The sequence below is a fragment of the Urocitellus parryii genome, chromosome 7 (genome assembly GCF_045843805.1).
Source record: "Urocitellus parryii isolate mUroPar1 chromosome 7, mUroPar1.hap1, whole genome shotgun sequence".
NCBI lineage: Eukaryota > Metazoa > Chordata > Mammalia > Rodentia > Sciuridae > Urocitellus > Urocitellus parryii.
In genome coordinates, this window is record NC_135537.1 from 138938830 (window position 1) to 138962518 (window position 23689).

General features: G+C 51.5%; 1 protein-coding gene across 4 annotated transcripts in view; it reads right to left on the reverse strand.

Moving 5' to 3' along the window:
* The window catches only part of Rph3al (rabphilin 3A like (without C2 domains)), a 149721-nt gene that overhangs the window by 63349 nt on the left and 62683 nt on the right, over positions 1-23689 (reverse strand). For all 4 annotated transcript variants that reach the window (XM_026388869.2, XM_026388871.2, XM_026388870.2 and 1 more), the window contains one exon: positions 21307-21436. In XM_026388869.2, coding sequence (XP_026244654.2) covers positions 21307-21436 — 130 coding nt within the window. The remainder of the gene's footprint in view (positions 1-21306; positions 21437-23689) is intronic.

Consider the following 23689-nt stretch of genomic DNA (forward strand, 5'->3'; position numbering starts at 1 on the left):
CAGGACACAGAGGGGCTTAGCACCGATGGAGGGGAGGCAAGGAAACTCTCCTGAGAACAGGCATCCCCATCTCATAGAACAGCCGTGTGGGGTCATTTATTAATTGGGCAAGTGGCCATACACACCTCCATGGGCCCTGAGGGCTTCGAGATATTATCACGTACCACCCAGAAAATGACGTTCATGAGGCTGTCAATCAAAAAGGATGAAACTGCCTTCAAACATTCTATACAAAGAGGCCTAGAAAATGTATACTGCCCTGCATAAATGAATATCGAAGATAGATAGTTAATTTTTACGGGGTGTCTTGCTATGGTTGCTCAGAATGGCCTCAAACTCCTAGTCTCAAGTGATTGTCTTGCTCAGGCTCCCCAGTAGCTGGGACTACAGGCAGTGCCACCGCCTAAGATGGTTAATTAAAAAATATTGGGTGCTTCAATTCAACATTTATTCAATTCTGCATGTAAGGCACTGTTCTAGGAATGTTGAGGATGAACAAGGTACAACCCTTTGTCCTTAATGAGTGTCATATTAGAAAGAGGGGTTCATAAATAACTTTCCTGGCTGTGATGGCACACACCTGTAATCCCAGTGACTTGGGAGGTTGAGGCAGGAGGATCACAAGTTTGAGGCCAGCCTGGGCAACTTGATGAGACCCTGTCTCAAAATAAAAAAATAAAACAAAGGGCTGGGGATGTAGCTCAGTGGTAAAGTGCTCCTGGGCTCAAATTCTGGTACCAAATTTTAAAAATAAATAAATAAATAAAAGACTTTCCCAAGAGTTACAATGAATTGAAGTTAGTAGGTTAGAGAGTTTCTCATCAGGAACTATGCTGTAAATGATGATGGCAGAGGACCTGTCCACACACGCCAATAAAGCGGGGGAAAGTGGGTACAACCCAATGCCTTCTACACACGCACAAGGCAGCGTGAGGAACAAGGCTCCAGTTTGTGTTCCGCACCACATGCTGTGTTCCTGATGCTAGAATCAAATCGGCAAAATGAAAAATCTTCTTGTGTTTTGTGGAAAGCTATGCCAGCAATAAAAATGATGATGATGTAAACAGAAAAGTGACAAAAATAATGACAAAGCTGTATATATAATGAAATGGAGTGATATGCGCAATCAAGTTAAAAAAAAAAGCTTGTTATAAACAGTCTGCATAGTATGATGCTCCACTGTAGAAATACACGCACATACCTGATCAACTGAAAAGTCTATCTGTACACAGATGACTACCTGGAAAGATACTGGCCAAAATGTGAATCAGATTGTGCAAAGTCAAAATCCATTTTTTTTCCTTTCTTTTTCTTTTTCTTTTTTTTTTTTTTTTTTGTGTGTGTACTGGGGATTGAGCCCAGGGTCCTTAACCACTGAGCCATATCCCCAGCCCTTTTTTGTATTTTATTTAGAGACAGGGTCTCACTGAGTTGCTTAGGGTCTCACTAAATTGCTGAGGCTGGCTTTGAACTGTTGATCCTCCTGCCTCAGTCTCCCCAGTGGCTGATATTACAGGCATGCTGGCCAGCTCAGAATCTATTTTAAATTGACATACAGAATTCCCATTTAAAGAAATCATTTGCCCCAATCCTTCCTCCCTCTTCCCTCCTCCCCCCAACCCCCGCTCCCAGTGCTGGGGATTGAATCCAGAGCCTTAAAAACCTTAGGCAGGTGTTCTCCTGCCCCACCTCCCCAACTTCATTTATTGATCAGATCTGGATTTTCGCAGGCCAGGACGGACTTAAGCTGCAGCATTTGTAGGAGACAGGACTCAGCTGTTGACTGTGGCTCAAAGGAAGACAGTTAGCCTCATGCACGGCCCACCCTACCAGTCAGTGTCACTGGGTCACTGACCACCCCCCATAAGTTCAGTCATGCTCAAGACCTGGAACACGGTCAGCCAGGCTTGCAGATGCACGCTGGCCCTGCTTGGTGGACAGATTAGAAATAGCCTTGTTGCCATAGACTCAGTATGGGGGGCCCGGGTCCCGCTGCCAAACAACTTTAAGTACACACAGTTCAGATACTGATGTACAATTTATAGACATTTATACCCTTTAGTAGGTGCTTATGCTATGCCAGGCACCAAGCTGGCTGTTTTATATAGAATCTCATTTAATTTTCACAACAACCTTATAAAGTGGGTATTACAGTGTCTGTTTTATAAACAAGGGATCTGAGACTTGAAGTTAAATAACTGGACCGTGGGGAGCTGGAATGTGAACGCTGTTCCCTCTGTGCCTCAGATGTAGGTTTCAACTGCCCCAACCAGGTCTGGCTGCCTGGGAAGGATGCTTTTCCAAGCCCTCACCCTGCAGCCTGGCCCCAATTTCACCCTCCCCATGCTGAGGGCTGGCTCCTGGTCGCCACACCTCCCTCCAGAAGTACAAGTGACATTGAACCTCAGGTGGGAGCAGGCACAGCCTGGCCCTGGCCCCTCTTCTCATTTATTAGGACATCGACCAGGCAGCCAGCAGGGTTAAAGGCATGCAGAGTCCACCCAGAAACTGACCACCCAGAAATACTGTCACAGACAGGGCCCAGAGAGACACATCCTTAAGAATGTCAGCCACCTGCTGTCCGGTCTGAGATAGAAACAAAAGTGACTGGAGAGAGATTCTGGAAGGAAGGTGATTCTCTCTCCATACTTCTCACCTGGGTGTCCTGCAAGGGACCCTCCAGCCCTTTCCATCCCTGCTGCCAGTGGCCAGGTGAATTAGTCAGGCAGGGCCAGGCTTCCTGAGGGCTGTGCCGTTACCACTGACCACCCTTGGTCAGAGTAGCTGCTGACATGCGGGTACGGCCTGCCAGCTCCAAGCTCCTGCCAGCCCCAGGCCACCTCTCCCTAGTTGAACGAAAGCACCTTCATTTTCTGTAGATTTCAAGACACGCCTCCCTCCCTGCCACTCAGTCACCGCCACCTCTGAGTAGAGGGGGAGGGTTAAAGAAGTCAGCGGCTCCGCTCTTGATGATGAACATTCACAGAGCACATAATCAGATATCATGACTCCATGTGGCTCTGGATCATTTCTGTGACTGAGTCTCACGGTGTGTGGGTCCGAGAGGGAAATCAGGGGACTGAGACAAGATGAGCCACAGGGCTGGCGGGGGGGCGGGGGGGGGCAGGGTGGGCAGGGAGGACAGTGGCCCAGTACGCTGCCTGTTAACCCTTCCTGATCCTGGCTCATCTCCACATTCCCTGGCAGACAGGGAGACGATGTTCGGGATTTCTGCTTTGTTTCCGGTGGGCCATCTGGATCCCAGCTGACGTGAACCACAGCGGAGGCAGCGATGGTTTCAATAAGAGCCTGGGCAAAGGGGAGGGGGCTGTCCCATCAGAAGCTGAGAGGAGAGTTTTAAGACGATAGCGAATCTAATAACATACAGTTGAAGGGGGACACACAGAATGTGGCACGTGGTCCCAAGGAATTCATCCATTCAACAGGTATTTGTGGGGGACACAGTGGGTGCCAGGTGTGTGTCCAGCATGAGGTGTTAAGAAGTACCCATGGGAGTACTGAGCACTGAAGGAAAGACATACAAACGCTGGTCTGAATGGACAGAGCAGAGGGGCTGACCAAGGCTGGAGGGGCAATTACAGCAACGCTTGCATAGAAAGAATCATGCACATGGAAGGGACAAGGGAGATGTCCCTAGAGGGCCAGAGGAAGACAGCCCATAACAGCTTCCTCGTGCTGGCCATCTCTGGTAAGGGCCCAATGTTGGCCCCAGAGGCTGATGAGCCTGTCACAGGCTCATTTCCACTGAGGTCCCACTGTGGCCACCAGTCTGTGACTCCATCCAGGTTCCCTCTCCTCTCAGGGCTGCCAGATCCTCTGAGTTCAGAGGATAGGACACATGCAGCCGGAAAAGCAGAGTCAATATCACGTTCACTTTTTTCAAACACAATATTATTTTGAAATTTCAGATTGCATTAAAAAAAAGAAGGTGGAAAGTCTCTGTATCTCTCTAAGGGTGCCTGCTTGGGTTCTCAAAATTTAGAGGTGCAGCTGTAAAGTCCCCCCCAGCAGAAGAACTAAAAGACCCCCAACAACTCTTGGTCAGGATACCACAGGGTGGACTCCAGAACTCCATCAAAGGATCTTGTGAGACTCTGTGTGGGGACAAGTGATGACACTGATTCTCCCCAGGGATGACAGAGGACTGGAAATCAATGTGCATAAACACTAAGCACTCCGCTGAGGTCAGTTCCATCTGCGTTCTCAAACAGAACCCTCCTTCCCCGTCACTAAGGCAACCTACAATAAATCCTTCGGGGGCTACAGTCCTGAGGCTCTCTGTGCTACTTTTAGCCCTAAAAGAAGTTGTCCCTTGCTTCTGCACCCTCTTCACTGAGCCTGGCCTCCTGGAAATGACGCCCAAGCCAGAGCTGGGTCTAGCATGCCCTCCAGGCTGCGGGCCCGTGTCTCTCCACCCAGATATCACTGGGGGACTCGCACTGAACTCTGTCCATCATCTCCCAGGACTACCACCATCCCACAGTGGCTGGCAGCTCTCCCACCAGTCTCCCTTCGCCTTTCCAAGTCAAATTGCTTCAAGGCTGGGAAGCAGTTGGGGCAGAGGAAGGCCCAGGTGGCGGGGGAAACTGGCTTCACATCAGTCTTGCTCCCCGCAGTGTAACTTAGACACATAACTCCTAAGAACGATAATAGCCACCATTTATTGAGCACTTATTCCGTGCCTGGCGCTCAACACACATTATCATTACCACATTTAATCTTGTTGACTTTCACAATGGCCCTGGTGAGGGAGGCTTGACGATCGGAATGTCACGGATGAGGAATCAAAGACCCAAAGAGGCTGGGGTGCTCGGCCAAGTTCATGTGAGGAGGTGGTGGCAGAGCTGGGATGGAGGTCCCGGAACATAATAATAAAAGCAAGAGTTCGGGCTGGGTGGGTAGCTCAGGGCTAGAGCACCTGCTTGGCAGGCTGGGTGGGTAGCTCAGGGCTAGAGCACCTGCTTGGCATGCGCAAAGCCCTGGGTTCAATCCCTAGCACCGCAAAAAAAAAAAAAAAAGTTAAAAATAAAACAGGCAAGAGCTTATATAAGGGATGCTTTGTGTTGGACTCAGTGTGAGCACTTTCCAGGGATCATGCTTTTGACAAGAATGGACATGAAGCAGAGGCAGCTTAGGGCATCTGTCAGAGGCCACACGGGTTATGCATGGAGGGCTAAGCTGGAACTCAACCCCAATTTCGCCTCTCACCTATGCTGCAGATCTGCACACTTGTTGAGAAGATGCTAATAGGCCTCATGCCTTCTGAGGGAGCCAGGGAGAAAGCAGGTGGAGAGAGCTATCCCCTGGACACAAATGGCAAAAGCTTTCCAGACAGACACCGGCCATGCCAGGAGCACAAAGCCCCAGAGCAGGCCCTGCCTCCCCCGGCCCAGCCCTGGTTGCATAACAAACCTTTGCTTTCTAGCAGCCCTGGGCTGGGCCTCCCCCACACGCTGTCTCACCAGAAACACCTGCGTCCTGGATCACCCAGGCTCTGTGAAGGGAGTCTGGTTCTCAGATACCAAGAGGCCAGGTCTTTTGTTTTCCATTCTGTATTCTGAAAATGTCCCGTCTCTTCAGCTGCCTGAGCCCAGGGCTTCAAGTGAGCCTGATAATCTGAAGACTCGTCTCGGATGGGGACTCCCCGTGGTCAGTCTTGACCATGCAAGGAGCAGGGGCAGAAAGAGAAAGTCCTCGCTCCAAAGTTCTGTAGTTCCAGAACATCTGAGCAGTCCGCGGGCCTGTGATACTGTGAAATATATGTATAGCTGGGCATGGTGGTATGTGCCTGGAAACCCAGTGACTTGGGGATCTGAGGCAGGAGGATGGCAAGTTTGAGGCCAGCCTGTCTCAAAATAAAAAATAAAAAGGGCTGGGGACATTGCTCAGTGGTAGAGCACCCTGGGGTTCAATCCCCAGTGCCACACCAAAATAAACAAACAAAGCAGCCCCCAACATATACATATGTATTTGGTCTTCATTCCTATTTTTTAACCTATAGTTCAAAAACTCTGGGGATCTCCAGAGTGGTAAGGGTGACTTTTATGCTAATGAAGTGGCTGGTGACCTCCCCAGATAGCTTCAGGATAGGAGTTGCACACCAGAAATTCCAAGGCATGATTAGAGGCTTGGGACTTTCATCCCCACCCCCAACCTCAGGGAAGGGGACAAAGGATGAAACTGATCACTAATGGCCCAGGACGTCATCAGTCATGCCTGTGTAACGAAACCTCCATAAAATCTCAAGAATTCGGGGCTCTGGGGGCTTCTGGCAGCAGAACTCATGGAGGTTTCTGGAGGGCGGTGCATGGGGCAGGGGGCATGGAAGCTCTGCACCCTCTCCCACACCTGGCCCTACATGTCTCTCTCTGTACGTTTTATAATAATATCCTTTACAATAAACCAGGGAATGTGTTCCTCTGAGTCTGTGAGCTGTAAACTAACTGAATCGAAGAATGGGTTCCGGGAACCCTCATTTATGGCCAGCTAGTCCTCCACATTCTTGCAACTGACATCTAAAGTGGGGTACAGTCTTACCTGTGAGCTGACTCCCTCGCTCCAGGTAGCAAGTGTCAGGGTGGAACTGGAGAACTCAGCTGGAAAATCTAGAGCTTAATGTATTGGTAGCCAGCAGGAAGAGATTCCCACACTTTCGGGTGACCAGGGGTCACAGAAGTATGCTGTACTGGGTGACGGTGTAAAAACAAGAAAAAGCCCTTGGATTGGCTTTTCCCCATATATTTCGGGCCTGACCCCAAAGATGTGAAGTCACAGCCCTGCTTTGGAAGATTTTAAATCTCCATGATGGAAGGCGGGGAGGCCAGAGCCTCGAGTTAACAGTCCACGGCCCTATCCCTAGAATCTGGACAGCAATGTTAGCTGAGATCAGGGCCAGAGATGTCAAGGGCATCAGCAAACACTTCTTAAGTTCCTGCTACTAGTTTCTTCCCACTGTGTCCCCACAGTGGGCTGCTGTTCCTAGAGCACCACTGAGTGCATCACACAGGACTTCTCTCTCCCGTGATGGGCCCCCTCTAAGGCTATGAGTCCTTAGAGAGTGAGGACTCCCCCACCCCCCAGCGCTGGGGACTGATCCCAGGCCCTTGTGCGCTCTGGGGAAATGCTCTTCCACTAAGCCACATCCCCAGCATCCACATTTAATCCCCAGGGTTCAGCAGACACCGGATGCTGTCAGTTGGGAAGGAAGGAGAGGGCTGAGGGATGCCAGCAAGTCACTGCAGGGGTTGGGATTCCCTAGATTCATGGGACCGATGGTGGCATTTAAGTAGTGGAGGGCCATGATCAGACCTGAGTTTCAGGGAGAGGGCATTTGCTAAGAATATGGGCCCAGTCCTCCTCCCAGTGGATCTGTCCCCCCCAGTCTCTGCAGAGGCACTTTTTCTGGAACATTCCCAGATACAGATGGAATTCCTAGAGCCCTATGGGAGGGGAGGGAAAGGAAGGAAGGACTGCAGGGTTGTTCCGAGACCACCGGGCTGGCCATCAGGATGGGAGATACAGGAGAGGCAGGAGCAGCACATAGTGTTGCTGAAGCTCTGGATCTTGGGGAGCAGAGAGGTCTTGGGGATCTCCCATTTCACACTGGTGTGTGCCCCCTGCTGTCAATCTCAACACCTCCCAACACGAGTTTCCAGAGGCCCAGGTTTCCCTGGCCTGGTTCTCCAATGTAGCTCCAGAGCCTGGACTGGTCCCTGGCATGCTCTAGATACTCCTTAAACATTTAAGTGAGGGGAAGAAAGCAGTTAAGAAGTGGCTAGAGGCAGACTCTGGAGAAGCAGCACCCTTGTTGGGGGCCAGGCAGAGGTGGCAAGGAAGCCATTGGGGGCAAGGGGCCAGGCGCCAATGGGGTTGAGATGAGAGGCAGAGGCCCCACAGCCCAGCTCTGCTCTCTGGAAGGCCCACGGGGAGCAAGCAGAGAGCTCGGGCTGGAGGGATGGATCTGAGGCTAGCGCTGGGCGAGATGGAAAATGTAAGAAAAGGTTGGGCCAAGTGGGGCCAGGTCCTAGGAAAGAGGGGCAGGAGGGACCCTGAGCATAGCCTGGCGACTTGAAGCTGGCCACCAGGCAGCCACATGGTTCACTTGAACTGCTGGACCACAGACAGTCGGGAGGCCTGCACTGGGGGCAGATAAACATGGCCAGTCCAGAAACCAAGTGGGCCCAGAGTCCCTGGCCACAGTCAGGAGACTGCCCACATCCCACAGCTCTGCCCTGCCAACTCAGTGTGGGACGTTTGTGCCCCTCAGAAGCTCCCCCTGTCGAGGGGTAGAGCACTGGCCCGCCTGCCTTTCTGGGATTCCTGTAATCCTCAAAAGGCTGGTCTATGGGAAAACACTCTCTTCTCTGTCTCTTTCCAGCACTAGGGACACAGGAAATATCTTCCTAGCCAGCAAAAGCCTGTTAGAACAGATCTGCTTTGTTTTTAATTTGAAAAACACAGCAGACTAGACAAATACCCTGGTGCTTCTTTATATTCTAAGAGCAACTGGCTCTAATGATCAATTAGAGACCCTGGCAATGGGCAGGACAGAGCTCCAAGGAAAGCCCGACAGGCCAGGCCCAGGCAGGGCCAGCCCTGACAGCCCCGAGTTTCATTTATGCTGCTAAAGTCAGCAGATCACGGTGGGGAAAGGACTGAGGGCTGTGGGCACCATGTGGCAGCATTTAGACTTTATTTTGCAGGTGTTCTGGGGAGCCACCGAACACTTCAGGGAGAGCAGCAGAGTGACATAATCAGAGCTGCACTTGAGCAAGATGAATAAGCAGAGGACCGGAGAATGAGCTGGAAAGTGGGAGGCAGTCAGAGGCCTGGTAAGGGGCCCTATGGTGGCGATGGCACGGCAGCCCCTCCCCTGAGCTAGGAACCCAGGAGCTCAGGTCTCTCTCCCTGGAGGGTTCAAGTACAGGCCTGTCTGTGCTCGGGTGTGGTTTCTGTGCACGAGGGTCCCCAGAAGGGCTGGCAGATCGTCCTCCCCCTCCGTCTCAGTTCCCACATCAGTAACCCTGGGGGAATTGTCTCTCCCACAGAAGGTGGGATGATGAGGGTGAGGAAAGAGGTTAAAGCACCCCCAAGCCTCATGTGAACTAGGCGAGTGCTGTACCACTGAGCCACATCCCCAGCCCTGAGTCTTGGTTTTGAAGCTAACGGGAGCCTTGGGGAGAGGAACCAGCTCCTCATTCTCCCTTTGGCCTCCTGGTCAGCAGGTGTGCTGCCCCTGGGGCCCGCCTGTGGGGCACAGAAGGACAGGCTAAATGGAGCCCGAGCTGCAGCAGGTGAATGTCCAGCAGCTATAAGGAGACATCGCAGCCGGAAACAAAGGGGGCGATTTGAAAGCCGTGAAGAATCCCAGGCCTCTGAAGTCTGGCAGCCGGCAGGCAGCAGTGAGGTGTGTGGCGCCGAGCCACGCCACGGCCTGGAAATGTCATTATCTGCTATTTACCACAACAGAGGACAAGAGGCTGCACAAAATCACCGTCCCCAGTATCAGCTGCCAAACAGATTTGCCAACAGCGCTTCCTGCTGCCAGGGCCTCTCACAGCTACGCTGACCAGACCCGGGGAAAACTGCCACTGAGTGCTGTGGCCAGGGGCCTCAGGGGGGCCAGGCAAGTGTCCCCAGGGAGAAGTCATGGTGGGACAGACTGCATGAGCCCACAGAGCCTGGCTGCTGTCACGGACACCACAGCTGAAGGTTAGAGCAGCTTTTACCATTCAATGAGGAGACCACCTCATGTCCACGAGGCAATAACCAAAACCCCCTGCAAACCTCCACGTGTAACCCAGGCAAGGTCTCAGGCCCTGGCACCACTTCCTACTATATAGTCTGTCTGAGTGGCTCTGTCCCTCCCCAGCATTCAGGGCACACAAACATCACCCTTAGCATCCCATGGATAAAATGCACCAGATCCTCCTTTGGAGATCTCCTGCACGCTTTCAGCTCTTTTGAATCCTAAAAACTATGAAGGCAATGTTCTGAACTGAGCTAGAGGAGGAACTAGAGGTCTTGGCTGTACCCCACCCCAGCAGTAAGGCTTTTCCTGAATCTGTTTTTCCATCTGGAGAGTGAGTACGAACTCTGCCTTTCACCTGTATGTCCTCAGGAGCAGGAGTGGGGGGTGGGCAGGAAGGACACAGGACTTCAGAGCAGCATCAGAGGCACAGGCCAACGCCCTACCCCCTGCTTCCTCTTGCTCAGAGGATATGGGCTCAATCCCAGGCTGAGCCCAAGTGAGCTGGGAAGCAAGCTGAACTGCAGAGGGGAGGGAAATGAACTCCAGTCCCCAGCTGTGGCTCCCGGATCTGCACATGGTAACACTGCAAGGGCTGGACTGAGCTCAGGCACTATGGGAAGAATCTGCTGAAAGGGCCCAAGAGACTCTGGGTCAACCATTTCCTTTTACAGGAAGGTCCAGAGAGGGGATTTTTATTCAAGGTCACATGGAAAGGTCAGAGCAGAGCCATAACCAGGCCTGTTTGGACTCCCACCATTGTGGGGGTAGTAGGGCAGGAGCTCAGCTGTATTGTTACCTGTGAATTTAGGCCACCTGGTCCCACCCCACCCTACCCTACCCGCTATCTGCCTTCTGATTTGCAAAAGGCTTTTGAGAGCTGGATTTCAGATGGGTGGGTTGCCTGTGGGTGGTGTTGGGAGCGGTAAGCAGAGGAGGGAAGCAGAAGCCAAGCTGCAGAGGGCTGTGCACCCTGGCAGAGGTTCAGACTCAGCGATCTGAGGGTGGGTGCAGGCAACCCCCCTGTTTTTACTTGCACCACCTCAGTCTGGCCCCCAGCAGAATGTGTGAGCAGCCTGGGGAAGAAACGGTGACCAGGAAATATGAAGCGCTCCCTTCCGTTACATAGTTCCTAAAACTGGAATTCGATTTAGATGTATAGACCCCGGGGCGGGGGGGGGGGGGGGGGCGACGGCTTTGATGTGTGATCAAGTGGGAAGAAAAAAGAAAACAGGAAATTATGGAGTAAGGAATATTATGATTGCTTTTAAAAATATGGCATATCCGGGTGCACTGGCGCATATCTAAAATCTTGGCCACTTGGGAGGCAAAGCCAGGAGGATGGAAAGTTGGAGGCCAGCCTCAGCAACTTAGCAAAACCCTGTCTCGAATAAAATTTTTAAAAAGGACTGGGGAGGGCCGGGGTTGTGGCTCAGGAGTAGAGCGCTTGCTTAGCATCGGTGAGGCACTGGGTTCAATCCCTGATACCACATAAAAAAATAAACAAATAAAATAAAGGTGTTGTGTCCATCTGCAACTAAATTATATATATACATATATATATATTTATATAAATATATATTTATATATATGTTTATATAAATAGAGCACCCAAGTTCAATGCCAAGAGTGCAAAAACAATACACAGTATATACACCTGCACACATTTGTAAGAGTGTGGAGAGAGAAAGGTATGAAAAGACTGCTAAGGTCAAGAGTGGGGGGGTCAGTATTCTACACACATCTGTGTCACTTGACTTTTGATTGTCACTATATGCCAGACACCGTCTCCAAGAGCTCACATACACTTCACTCCTCAGTCCTCACAACCACTTGGTACATTTTTTTTTTTTTTTTGGTACTGGGGCTTGAACTCAGGAACACTCGACCACGGAGCCACGTCCCCAGCCTTATTTTGTATTTTATTTAGAGACAGGGTCTCCCTGAGTTGCTTAGCACCTGGCTTTTGCTGAGGCTGGCTTTGAACTCAGGATTCTCCTGCCTCAGCCTCCTGAGCCACTGGGATTACAGGTGTGTGCCACCATGCCCAGCTGAGGTACGTACTTTGATTATCCCCAGTTTCCACGTGAGGAAAACCAGGCAGAGAGAGGGAAGGGAACTAGCCCACGCCAGGTGAACCCAGTGCTCTAAATCTCTAGGTAATAGTGTCAATTACTTTTTTGAGTTCCAGGAAAAGAAGAGCTGGGGATGAGGTTCCCTGGTGGAGAGAGTGCTTAGCATGTGTGAAGCCCTAGTTCAATTCCCAGCACGAAAAGAAGGAAAAGAAGCTCTGCAGGAAGACAGAGGGGATGCCAACTCATTAGACTAAGTCAGTGGAGCCCAAACAACCTACTGTCATTCACACCACTCACCTGGTCTCCAGTGACATAATGCAGAGGGGAAGGAAGTCACACCCCTCCTTACATAAGGTTTCTTTGTTTTGGTTGTCCCCAGGGCTGGGGATAGAACCCCAGGCATGCCAAACTCTCTGTCACTGAGCCACATCCCCTAACCCCTTCTCACCTCTGAGCAGCCAGGTGCCCTGGGTGGGGCCCATGGGCTGGGGCAGGGGTAGGTACACTTTTTGGCAAAGGGCGGCAAACAAACATTTGGAACCCTGTCACAACTATTCCGTTACTGTAGCACCAAAGCAGCTAAAGGCAATGAGCAAACGGTGGGCATGACTGTGTTCCAATAAATCTTTTTGGTTCCCGAACTTGAAATTCAGTTATCATTTCACACATTAAATGATTCTCTTTTCATTTGTTTTCATTTTCTTTTTCCTTTCTTTTACTTTTACTTTTATTTATTTATTTATTATTATTATTATTTTTGAGGAGCTGGGAATTGAAGACAGGGCTTTGCACATGCAAGACAAGGGCTCTACCCACCACTGAGCTGTATCCCCAGCCCTTTTTCATATTTTGAGAGAGGATCTTGCGAAGAGGCTGAACCTGGCTTTAAACTCCTCTAGCCTCAGCCTCCTTTGTAGCTGGGGTGACAGGTGTGCACCACCAAGTTCAATTGTTTTCAACCTCAAATGTAAAAACCATTCTATCCCATAGGTCATACACACAAAATAGATCCCTGATCTATTGTCATCGGCTCTCGGTCCCTGAGGTATGGTAGGCTGCCTGCAGTGGGCTCCAGGGTATTATCAGATCTATGGCCTGGGAGGTGGCAAGAGCTGTCCATTCTAGAAACACAGAATCGGAGGCTCCCAGCACTGGCAGAGTTGGGCAAGGTCAAGATGGAGCATGAAAGCTCTAGTCTCTGGGTGACTGAACTCGGGGCAGCCTGTGCCCTGCTGCGCTGCAATGGCCCCACTGGGGTGGCCTCCCAGGTGAGGGGTCAGAGGGAAGAGCAACCCCTTCCTGGTGGCCCAGCTCACACCCACCTCATCTGCCTCTAGACCCCTCTGGGCGGCTTCATAGAGCTACAAGGTTGGTCCTTCTCTATTTTGACTCCCCACACACCTGGTCCCCACACAGCAAATGTCCCCTGATGGGTCCTGGCTCACTTATTATACAGAGGGGCTCTGACACTCCAACAGCAAGACACCTCAGGATATGAGATCACAGAAGTAGCTCCAGACAGGCCATGAGCCTCTTCCCCATACCTGCTCCTGTCCTAGCACTACCCACAGCAGGCCCTGTGCATGTGTGCAAACTGGTGGGCGAGGTCATAGACCTACCCCATCAGGTGACCTAGCAAGGGATGTCACTTCCACTCAGCATGCCTCTCTTCACCTGCAAAGAGCCGATGGCAGATGGTGACCTCCCAGAGTGGTTTGGATGATGATGAAGTGGGCAGGGGCCTGGCTTAGAGAGAACTGTCAATCACTGCAGCTCTTGCTATTTCTAACTCTTACCCGTCTTTGGGTCTTCACCTCAGTTGTTTGAGTGGAATTGGGGAAGGAACTGACTTGGCTCCTGTTGCCGGGGTCAGAGGACCCGATACTGCACAGCATCTCGGGACATCCCTGGCTACTGCGAACTGGATAATTCAGTGTCGGCATGCTCACTTGCACCTATGACACTGTCCTTTCAAATCTGTGTGTGAACTCAACCTCCCCCAAAGAGCCCTGGAACTCAGCTCCCTGCTCAGCACTCCTGGAGGGCTCTGCTGCCAACAAGAGAAAACCCCAATTTCCTTCCTCCCTCCTCTTCCTCAGCCTGCCTTTCTCTTCTTCCCTCCCATCTCACTCTCCCGTATACCCAAAGCAGCAGCGAAGCCATGTGCCCCCGACCTCTGCATCTCCTCCACAGAGCTCGGCCTCCTCCTGCCGTGGCCTACCTGGCCCTCCTCATGCCCTCCCAGGCCAGCTCAGGGGCTAGCTCCACTCTGCAATGGGGTCCTGCCGGGTTCTGCTCCCAGATGCTCCCTGCCTTCCAATTCTACATCACTTCTTACACTGTGCTGCAAGATCTGTCACCATCCTCGAAGCGCAGGAGCTGGCATCTCCATCTCCTCCCCCGGGGGCCTGGCAAGATGCTTCACGTGCCTGGCTAAGTGGGCACAGTCTTCTGAGAGTTGCAAGACGAACCCACAGGACAGGAAGGAAGGTCTCAGTCTAGAACAGTAGGGGTGGGGGACGTGTCCCCTGAGCCCACCCGCCTTTGTCCCGAGCTGAAGGCCCATGGCCTGCTGGTGACATGCTGGGGGAACAGAATAGACTCTGAACTGCACCAAGTAACCATTCTTTCTTTCTTTCTTTCTTTGGAGGAAGAAGAGTCATCTTCTTGGTACCTGTGGGTACCAAAACAGCAAGAAAAAAGCACACCTGACGGAGATGTTCTGCTCTTGGGCCCCTAGCAAGGCGGATGTCCCAAGATGCTGTGCGGTACCTGGTCCTCTGACCCGGAGAACAGGAGCCAAGTCAATTCCTGCCAAGCAGCCTTGGCGAATAAACGTGCAAGCACCAGATTGGCCCCTCAGGGCAGATGAATTAAGTGACTTTTTTCCGGGAATTTAGGAAATAGCAGGAGCTGAATGAAAAAATCCATCTTTGTAACGAGGCACCAACACGTCTTCTGCATTGAATTAGGTCGAGGAGGAGAAAGGACATCGAGAGGCCAATTTGAAGGCAACTCAGATAAAATGGCTATTGCTCAAGGAAGCTGCTGCTTCCGTGCCTCCACCTGAGGGACCCAGGTGCTGAAGATCAGTTGAGGGGAAGGAATTGGTTGAGACGGAGGCCCTGCATAAAACTGACCTCCTAGCCCTCACACACTGCTGGTTGGGATGTAAAATGGTGCAGCCAGTATGGGAACTGGTACGGTAACTCCTCAAAACTACACAAAATTACCATAAGATCCAGTAATTCCACTGCTATATATACATGCAATGGAATATTATTTACCCTTTAAAAAGAAGGAGATTCAGACTCATACTACATTGAGGACATGAGGCTAAAGGGATCTAGTTAAAAAGCAGATTTTTAATTCACAAGGGCTGAGGGGGCCTGAGAATCTGCATCTTCAATGAGCAACAAGGGATGTCCATACTGCTGGCCCTCGTTCCACACTTTGAGCAGTGAAGGCCCTATCAGCACCTGGATTCTCTACCACTGCCCCCAAGGCCTCCAGCTTCAGGAGGAGCTCTCTGGAAACCGGGTGGGGCTGAGACTCCCAAAGCTTCACAGCCCAGAAGCAATATCCTTCTCATGGGGTCAGCAGGCTCTTTAGAAACTGCCATCTGAGTGGAAGGCTGAGTGCCTCGAAATAAAAGTGATGGAGAGGGAGGGCTCGGCCTCCTTTGATTGCAGTCCAGTAAGCAGGCAGCCGGGTGACAAAGAAATGCCATTTGTTCCTCCCTGGGCTCAGCAACCACGGTCCCCAACACTGAACAGAGAGGGAGACTTCAGGGGAAATCAGTACAGCCTCTGGTTACTGCCAGCTTACCCTCAGCAGCACACAGCTCCTCCTCAGAGCAAAGGGGTGGAGCCCAGCCCCTTCCCTGCAGTGCTGGGCCCACATTCCCTCCCATGCAGCTGGACTTCCCTTAAGGCCTCTGAGCAAAATACAGACTGACCTCAGAGCCTCTTTCACCAAGTGAAAGCCTCTTTCACTAAGTGCACGTGGCCACAGATCACTTCCCAGGCAGGCTCCCCTGTGGTCCACACAGCGGGATTCCTTCTACGGAGGAAAAAAAAAAAAAAAGGCAACTGTTTCCCTGGAATGGTGACAATGCCATCGTGGGCTCAGGCGGGTCCTTCCACAGCTCTGCATGGCCTCCCCGTGGCTGGCGGAGCTGGACTCTCAATTAGACCCAAGGCTGCGTGACTCAGATCCTAAGCAATTAAGAGCGACAGGCCTCTCTAATTAACTAGCCAGCCCCTCTCCCTTCCCACTAGGCCCTCACATAATGAGGGCGGGCAGCCTGGGCTCGCAGACCCAATTACAGAGGGGACGTAGCTCTGAGGACCGGCATCGCCTCCCATTCGTGCTCATTAGCTTGTGGCTGCTGAATGCTGCCAGGGCTCTTGCTCAGCACCCGGGGCCCCGCCCTTCCCCACCAGGCCTCCCTCTGGACAACCCCTAAGTCAGAGACTCCCCAGCTATCCCTCTCTACAACAGGCCCAAGGCCATATCTTAGGGTCCCAGGGCTGTGGCCTACCCCAAGGGTGAGAAGCCAGGAAGCAGAGATGGAAATAAACAGACAGCCTCCCCCGACAGGAGCGAGTCCAGAGTAGAGGTCGCTTCTGAGGCCCAGCACCCTGTTAGAGCTCTGCCGGCTCCCCCAGGGCTGCCGCCTTCACCCCAACCCTAACTGTAACTAGTGATGCATCATCAATTAACTTCTCTTCCCTGGATGGTGGGGACCCGGGTCTCCACATCCTCAGTGGGCATATGAGAAGCACCTTTTGGATGAGGGAGTGGATTACGTCATCCCTGCCCTCCCAGCCTTCAGAGACCCTGAGGGCTAAAGTTTGCAGGGGCTATGCCTTGGCTCCTCTAATGATTGGGGGACTCAGATCCTACAGGATCACTGCCTGGGTATCATCCATGCTTCTGTGACCATCTTCTGGAAACTGCAGGGCCCTACAGACCTGTCTCTGCTCAAATGCAGCTTGTCCCTCCCCCACCCGTGCCCTAATGCCTTAGCTTCTCAAAGGTCTCAGCTCTGCCCACATCTCTGGGACCCCAGGATCTCACCCCTGGAGGTCACGAGAGCATGCTCCATTCCTCCTCCAAGCCCCCCTATTCCCAAGTCAAACACTCCTGCCACATCCATGTCCTTGCTGCCGTCCAGTTGTCCCTTTCATTTCAACCCTCACGCCTCAGCTGTGCGGTCCTGTCTCAGGCTGAATGAGTGATGGAGTGCTAGGGGTGTATGAGCCACCAGCAGGAAATGAAGGGGCGTCCCTGCCAGCTTGGGATATCCCATACTGGAGAGCCACAACGGTGTCCAGAGGCTTCCCCATAAATTTTGGAAAATAGGGAACTCACTGTGGAAGCTTCAATTTTAAGTTCGAGAAAACATAAATTCTATTAAAGAGCACAGGGGCTGCGATGAACTGAATTATGTCCCCTCAAAATTCACATGTTGAAGTCACCACCCCCAAGGTGACATAGCTGAAGAAAGCAGATCCTTAGGCAGTCATTAATGTTACATGAAGTCCAAGGGTGGGACCCTAATCCAACAGGATTGGTGTCTTTACATGAAGAGGAAGAGAGACCAGGGCTTTGCTCTCTGAGCATTTGTAGGCCAGGAAGAGAGGCCTCAGCAGACACTGAACTGGCCCAGACCTCCCAGCCTCCAACCACGAGGACGTAAATGTCTGTGGTTTAAGGCGCCCCGTCTGTGGTGTTTTGTCACGGCAGGAAGAACCAAGCAGTCCATGGAATGTCACTCAGTCTCTCATGAGGTCCACAGGAGATCAGTTAGCCTGAGCAGGTGGGACCCTGGGGTGGCCTAGGAATGACAATAGCCAGGGCCCTTCACCAAGGCTTGCAGTGGACCATGGTTGCTAGGAGCAGCCACGTTCTACCTCGTCCACTCTTCATCTCCACCTCCACCAGGTGCTGGTGGGAGCTGTGTGACCCTATTTTACTGATGCAGATGTGGAGGTCCAGAGTGGATCAGTGACTTGGGACCTCAGCCCAAGTCTGTCTGAACCTATAGCTCTGGGCACAAGCACCTCATGATCCTGCTGTTGCAGAAGAGGGAAGTTGGCCCTCCCTGGTCCTTGCAGGAACATGAAGCCACTCCAGAAATATGGATGAGCCCCTTGGACACAGCCAGGAGACCCACACACTGCAGAGCCTGTGTGGGGACAGTTACTGGCAAGTCTCGGGAGAACTGCAGCCTCCTGAGACACAGGGTGGACCAATGGCCCCTTGTCCTGTCCCTGGGAGCCTACAACTCTCTTTCCAGCCTGAGGCCCTCATTCTTCCCCATCTGCTTTGAATATACTAAAGAAATTGACTCTGTCTTAGCAAAGGGCCTCTGTCGCTATGATGCCTTGTCCCCAAGCCCATCATCTCTTAATGAGAGCCATCACCACCAAACCTGTCTCCTGCTTTTCCTGTGTCTCCTGCAGTCTACTCAGCACACAGCAGCTAGGATCCATTCTTCAGAGACAAATCAGGTCACATCACAGCCCTGCTCAAACACTCCACTGACATCCCATTCAACTTACAATAACATTCCAGCTCCTGACCTTAAAATTACAAAGCTGTGTGGGATCAGCCATGCCCCTTGCTCCTACTGTCCCTGATACCTTCATTAGTTCCTTGAACAAGCCCAGCTAGTTCTGCCTCAGGGCCTTTGTGCTTCCCTTCCCTCTGCCTTGGATAAGTTTTCGCCCAGATCTTCCCAGGACCGACTCCTGCTTCGAGTCTGAGCTCAGAGAAGCCTCCCAGAGCACCCAGGTGTAGGCTATTACAACACTTTGTTTGAATTCAATGTAGAGCCTTCAGACAACCTGACATTGTTTCAGGTTTATCCATTCATCTATTTCTCTTCTCCCACCCCTGAAAAATAAACTCCGGGAGAGCAAAGATTTGTCTAACTCGTTCCAGGTACGGCCAGTACCTAGAATGGGTACTGCACACAGTGGGCCCTCTACTACTTTCATCCTATGAATGAATGACGCCATCTTCTCAAAGACAGATGAAGAAAACTGCCAAATGCCCCTTGTTGGCAGGGGCTCATCCAGTAGCCCCTCTTCCTACCTTTGCTCGGGTGCAAGTCCCCTCAGAAGCTCAAAGGGCTCCTCTGCCTCCCGCCCAGGCCAGGACCTAGTCCTCAGCCTGCTGCAGAGTAAGAACCCCTTTGGCCGGGTGCTGTGGCATGTCCCCATCATCCCAGCTCTTCAGGAGGCTGAGGAAGGAGGATCAGAAGTTCCAGGCCAGCCTCGGCAACTTAGAGAGACCCTGTTTCAATAAAATTAACAGGGCAGGGTGTAGCTCAGGGTAGAGTGCTTACCTAGCTAGCATATGCAAGGTCTTGGATTCCATCTCCTGTACTGAAAAGAAAAAGAGGCGGGTGTGGTGGTGGGGGAAGGAGAGAGAGGGGGAGAGGGAGGGAGAGAGAGGGAGAGAGGGAGGGAGAGGGAGGGGGAGAGGGAGGGAGAGAGAGGAGGGAGAGAGAGGAGGAGAGGGAGGGAGGGAGAGGGGGAGAGGGAGGGAGGGAGAGAGAGAGAGAACGAACACCACTTCAAATAGAAAAGTCCTCCTGAGGAGCCCAGAGCTCCAGGGTACCAGGCAGTGGGGGCGGGGGGAGAGACTGGAGGAACAATTTCCCTACAGGCCCACATCCAGCTGAGGTCCTCCCCTGGGACCCCACGTTGCCTAGGAAATGGCTCTCCCAGGAGCAGCTGGCATTCACTTTTCACAGCCAGGGGCCGTAGCCTGCCTCTCAGGGGAAGGAGAGAGGGTTCTGCCCTTGTTCATGGTGCCATGAACCTGGAATTGGAGCTGTGTGGGTTGAGAGGCAGGAGAAGGAAACAGGCTACTGGGGCCTATTGTCCCAGGTAGGAAGCACAAACAACTCCACCTGCTCAAGCCCTGAGCGTGAGGCAACCCGAGTCCCCATTGGTCTCCAGTCCAGGGGCTGGAGAGAAGCTGGGACACCTTGACACCAGGAACCTGTCACACCTCCACCATACTTGGGCCAATGAATCCACGTACGTCAGTCCAATTCACCACATGTGACAAAGTCAGGGGGAAAAATGACCATACCCCCAAATTCTCACCTTCCCATTTAGTAATTGGTTACCTTAACCTCTTTCTCATCCAGCTTGAATGACACTGAAAATGCCCTTGTCAAGGTGGCCAATGGCCTCAGTGTTCCAAGTTCATATTTACTCGACTATTCCATCTGTTTTAGTTCTCCCAACCCTTGTCATCCCCGACCCCTCTCCACACCTAGTCTTAGATCTCCTGTTATTCCTTCCCAGATTTATTACTTTCCAAAATCATCTGATTTATTTGATTATTACTTGTTTTTTGTTTCCTGGCCCAATATCATCTCAAGAGATAGGGTTCTTTTTTTCTGTCTTGTTCACTATAACAACTCCAGCTTTAAAACAGTGACCGACACATGGAAGTTACTTGAGGATGCGTTCCAGCAAAATGAGGATTAAAAAAAAAAAAGAGGAAGACATGGTATCTTGGGAATACTATCTCTCACCTGGGAGGACAGCAAAGGGCAGTCCCATGATTGCTGTGTCACAACTATTCTAGTCTAGAGCAGGTATAAAAATCTAGAAAAGGTCGTTTTAGGAGAAAATAGGAAATAGGTTCGGTGTGTCAGAGAGCAAAATCGAGATACTGAATAATCTTGAAGATCAGAAGGACATATTTCTTTGGGCAATAAGAAATGCAATTAGAAACACCAGGGAAAACTAAAAACACACTCTCTCTCTCTCCATACACACACACACACACACACACACACACACACACACACACATATGTATATATATAGTCTTGAACTCAATATGAAACAATTTAACATGTGACACAATTTACAATAAGGAGAAAATCTATTTGTTCTTGCTGCAAAGATCATTTTTCATTGAGTGACCAGAGACCAAGAAAGCAGACCAATAGAATAGGAAGTACACTCCTAGCACATGACTTGGCCCTGAGGAAAACAGTACTTATTTATTGGGTGCCTCTGTGCCAGGCAAGATTTTAAGAGCCTCAAATTTAATATAAATTTAATCTTCACAGCTCTGAGGTATACGTTATCATTACCCCTACTTTACAGATGAGGAAATTGAGGCATGAAATGGTAGCCAAGATTTCTGAGGTCATATGGCTAGTGTAAGAGCCAGATGCACACCCCAGCTCTGACCCAAAGTCCACTTCTTCGAATGAGCCCTAGAAGCCAGGTCCTCTCCTCTCATCTTCAGGCCCTGGTCCTGTTTGCCAAGAGGCAGAGAACACCACATGCATGCATAAACGCAGGCATGAACACACGCACACTCCCTCTCTCACTCCTGGGAGCCAAGATGCAAAGCCACAGAGCAGCAGAGCTGGTCAAGGTGGGAGAGTCAGAATAGAAGGGTCAGAGCAGGGCCTTACCTTCCTGCAGTCTTTGCAGAATACTGATGAGCTGCCCAGGAAGCCCAGCACCTCCCCACAGAGCAGACACTGGGAAAGGCCGTTCCCCATCACATTCCGCCTCATGGTCTCCAGCCGTTCCACCAGGCGCCTGCAGCACAGGACACAGGAATCAGAAGGAATGTGCTTCCTGTCCCCGACACAACCACTGCCTGAGCATGGCTGCCACAGGGCCCCAACACTGGACCATGCCACAGCTACTGTTCTCTCACAGATCATTCATTTTATTCACCAACTATCAACTGAGCACCTCCAATGCCCCCAAGCACTGGGGATATTGTAGCAAACTAGCCAGAGAAAGTCACGGCCGGCCCCAGCTTCCATGGAACTTCCACTCAATGAGAAAAATCCATAAACACGCAAACTGGGATGGGAAACAGAGACGCACTGTGGAATGCAAAGAATCGGGGTGTGGGGAGGACGATCGAGGGGGGTCAGAGGCGCTGGTGGCCAGCAAAGGCTCTGAACACATGGGACCTGAGATGGAGGATGGCCAGGACCCAGCCACCTGCAGGAAAGGCAGAGGGAACAGCAGAGCTAAGGCTCGGACAGAGAAATGGCCACCGGTAAGAAGGTGATCAGGGCCACTGCCTCGTGAGCAGACAGCGACCCAGTGCGGCTGGAGGGGCGAGCGGGGGCCAGATCACGGGGGTTTCAGGTCACAAACTGGAGTCGGTTTTTTTTTTTTTTTTTTTCCCTAAGCTCAATCCAAAGCCACTGAAGAGTTTTAAAGAGAGGAGTGATTGGATCTAAAGTGACATTTTAAAAAGCTCACCCTGGCTTCTGTGGAAAGCTGGGATAACAGGGAGAGCCGAAGGGAGGATGCCAAGAGGAACTGGGCCTGGGGCCCCAGGAGGGAGGACAGAGACGGGGTGGGTATTTCTGAAGCACCCTGCATGGCTCGGTGGGGGGGAGGGGAGAAAGACCCAGGATGACGGGGAGAAGTTGTCGCAGGAAAGAAAAAAGGGCTCTTCTTGGAAATGCCGAGGGGGTGAGCGTCCAGGGCACTTCTCCGAAGCCTGCCAAACCTGGGCAGGTGCCTCTCCTGCGGCCCCTGGTCACACCACAGCCCCTGCTGCTCCTCAACCTGTGTGAAACCTACAGGCTCCATGGAATTGACTGGGCTTGTCAGCTACTGTATTGCCAGGAGCCAGGGGCCACTCAGGAAAAATTCTTGAATGAAGGAAGGACAACACGCAGGCATTACAGCCCCAGTGAAAGGCACGTTGCATTTCCCATTTCAGAGATGAGAAGACTGAGGTTCCAAAATAGGAGGCTACTGGCTAGAATCACAAAGCTCCCAATACGCGGAGCCCCACGCCTTCCCCTGAGATGGTGAGTGGCTGCCACCGGGGCGGAGAGACAACAGACTGGGTCCCGAGGCTACCTCTGCACCTGCCCTCCGGCCAGTACTGATGGCTTCCACGGGGGTCATGTCCCTCATGCCGGGACCTGCAGGGCCTAGGCCAAACCTAGCTCCAGCCCTGGCATGACCCACTTGTTCCTGGGGACCCTCTGTCACTCCATCCCATGTTTTTGTCACCTAAATACATAGGATGCACCTCTTCCATCTGAACCATGAACCTGTGTCGTGACCTTCTGGGTCATTCCATGTCCCTACCAACCCAGCGCTTGCCATGGAGCTAGACAACAGGAAGGACTCCGTAAAGCTGCTCAAAGAGGCAAAGAAGCACCCCGATGGCTGAGGGGACCCCATGAATGCTCTTTTGCACCATGAAGGCTTCCGGGAGGAATCAGAAGGCCAAATGGCCAATCACCAGTATTTGAGGTTGGGGTTCCTACCAGGTTAGATTAAAATAAAGGAAAAAAAAAAAGCAAAATCCAACCAGTCTTATATAAGCTCTTTCTGTATTAAAAGGGTATGTTCCTTTTTCTAAGGCACATCCAAGAAACTGCATATAGCAGTCACCTTTATAATAGTACCTCTACCTCCCAAACTGCATTTCTACAATGTCTGATTTTTCCGGGTCCCAGTGGCGCACACCTGTAATCCCAGCAGCTCAAGAGCAGGAGGATCACAAGTTCAAAGCCAGCCTCAGCAACTTAGCGAGGCTCTAAGCAACTCAGCGAGACCCTGTCTCTAAATAAAATACAGAAAAGGGCTGGGGATATGACTCATTGGTTAAGTACCCCTGAGTTCAATCCCCAGTACAAAAACAAACAAATGAACAAGAACGACCACAGGAAAAAAAAAGAGAGACCAGAATGAAATGGATTCCTGCCTCATGCAATGCAGTGTCACTGTGTTTTCTGCTTAGACTTTTCTGTATTTTTTTTAGATTTTTTAGAAAATGCTTTTTATAGTAAAATAAAAAAGACACCA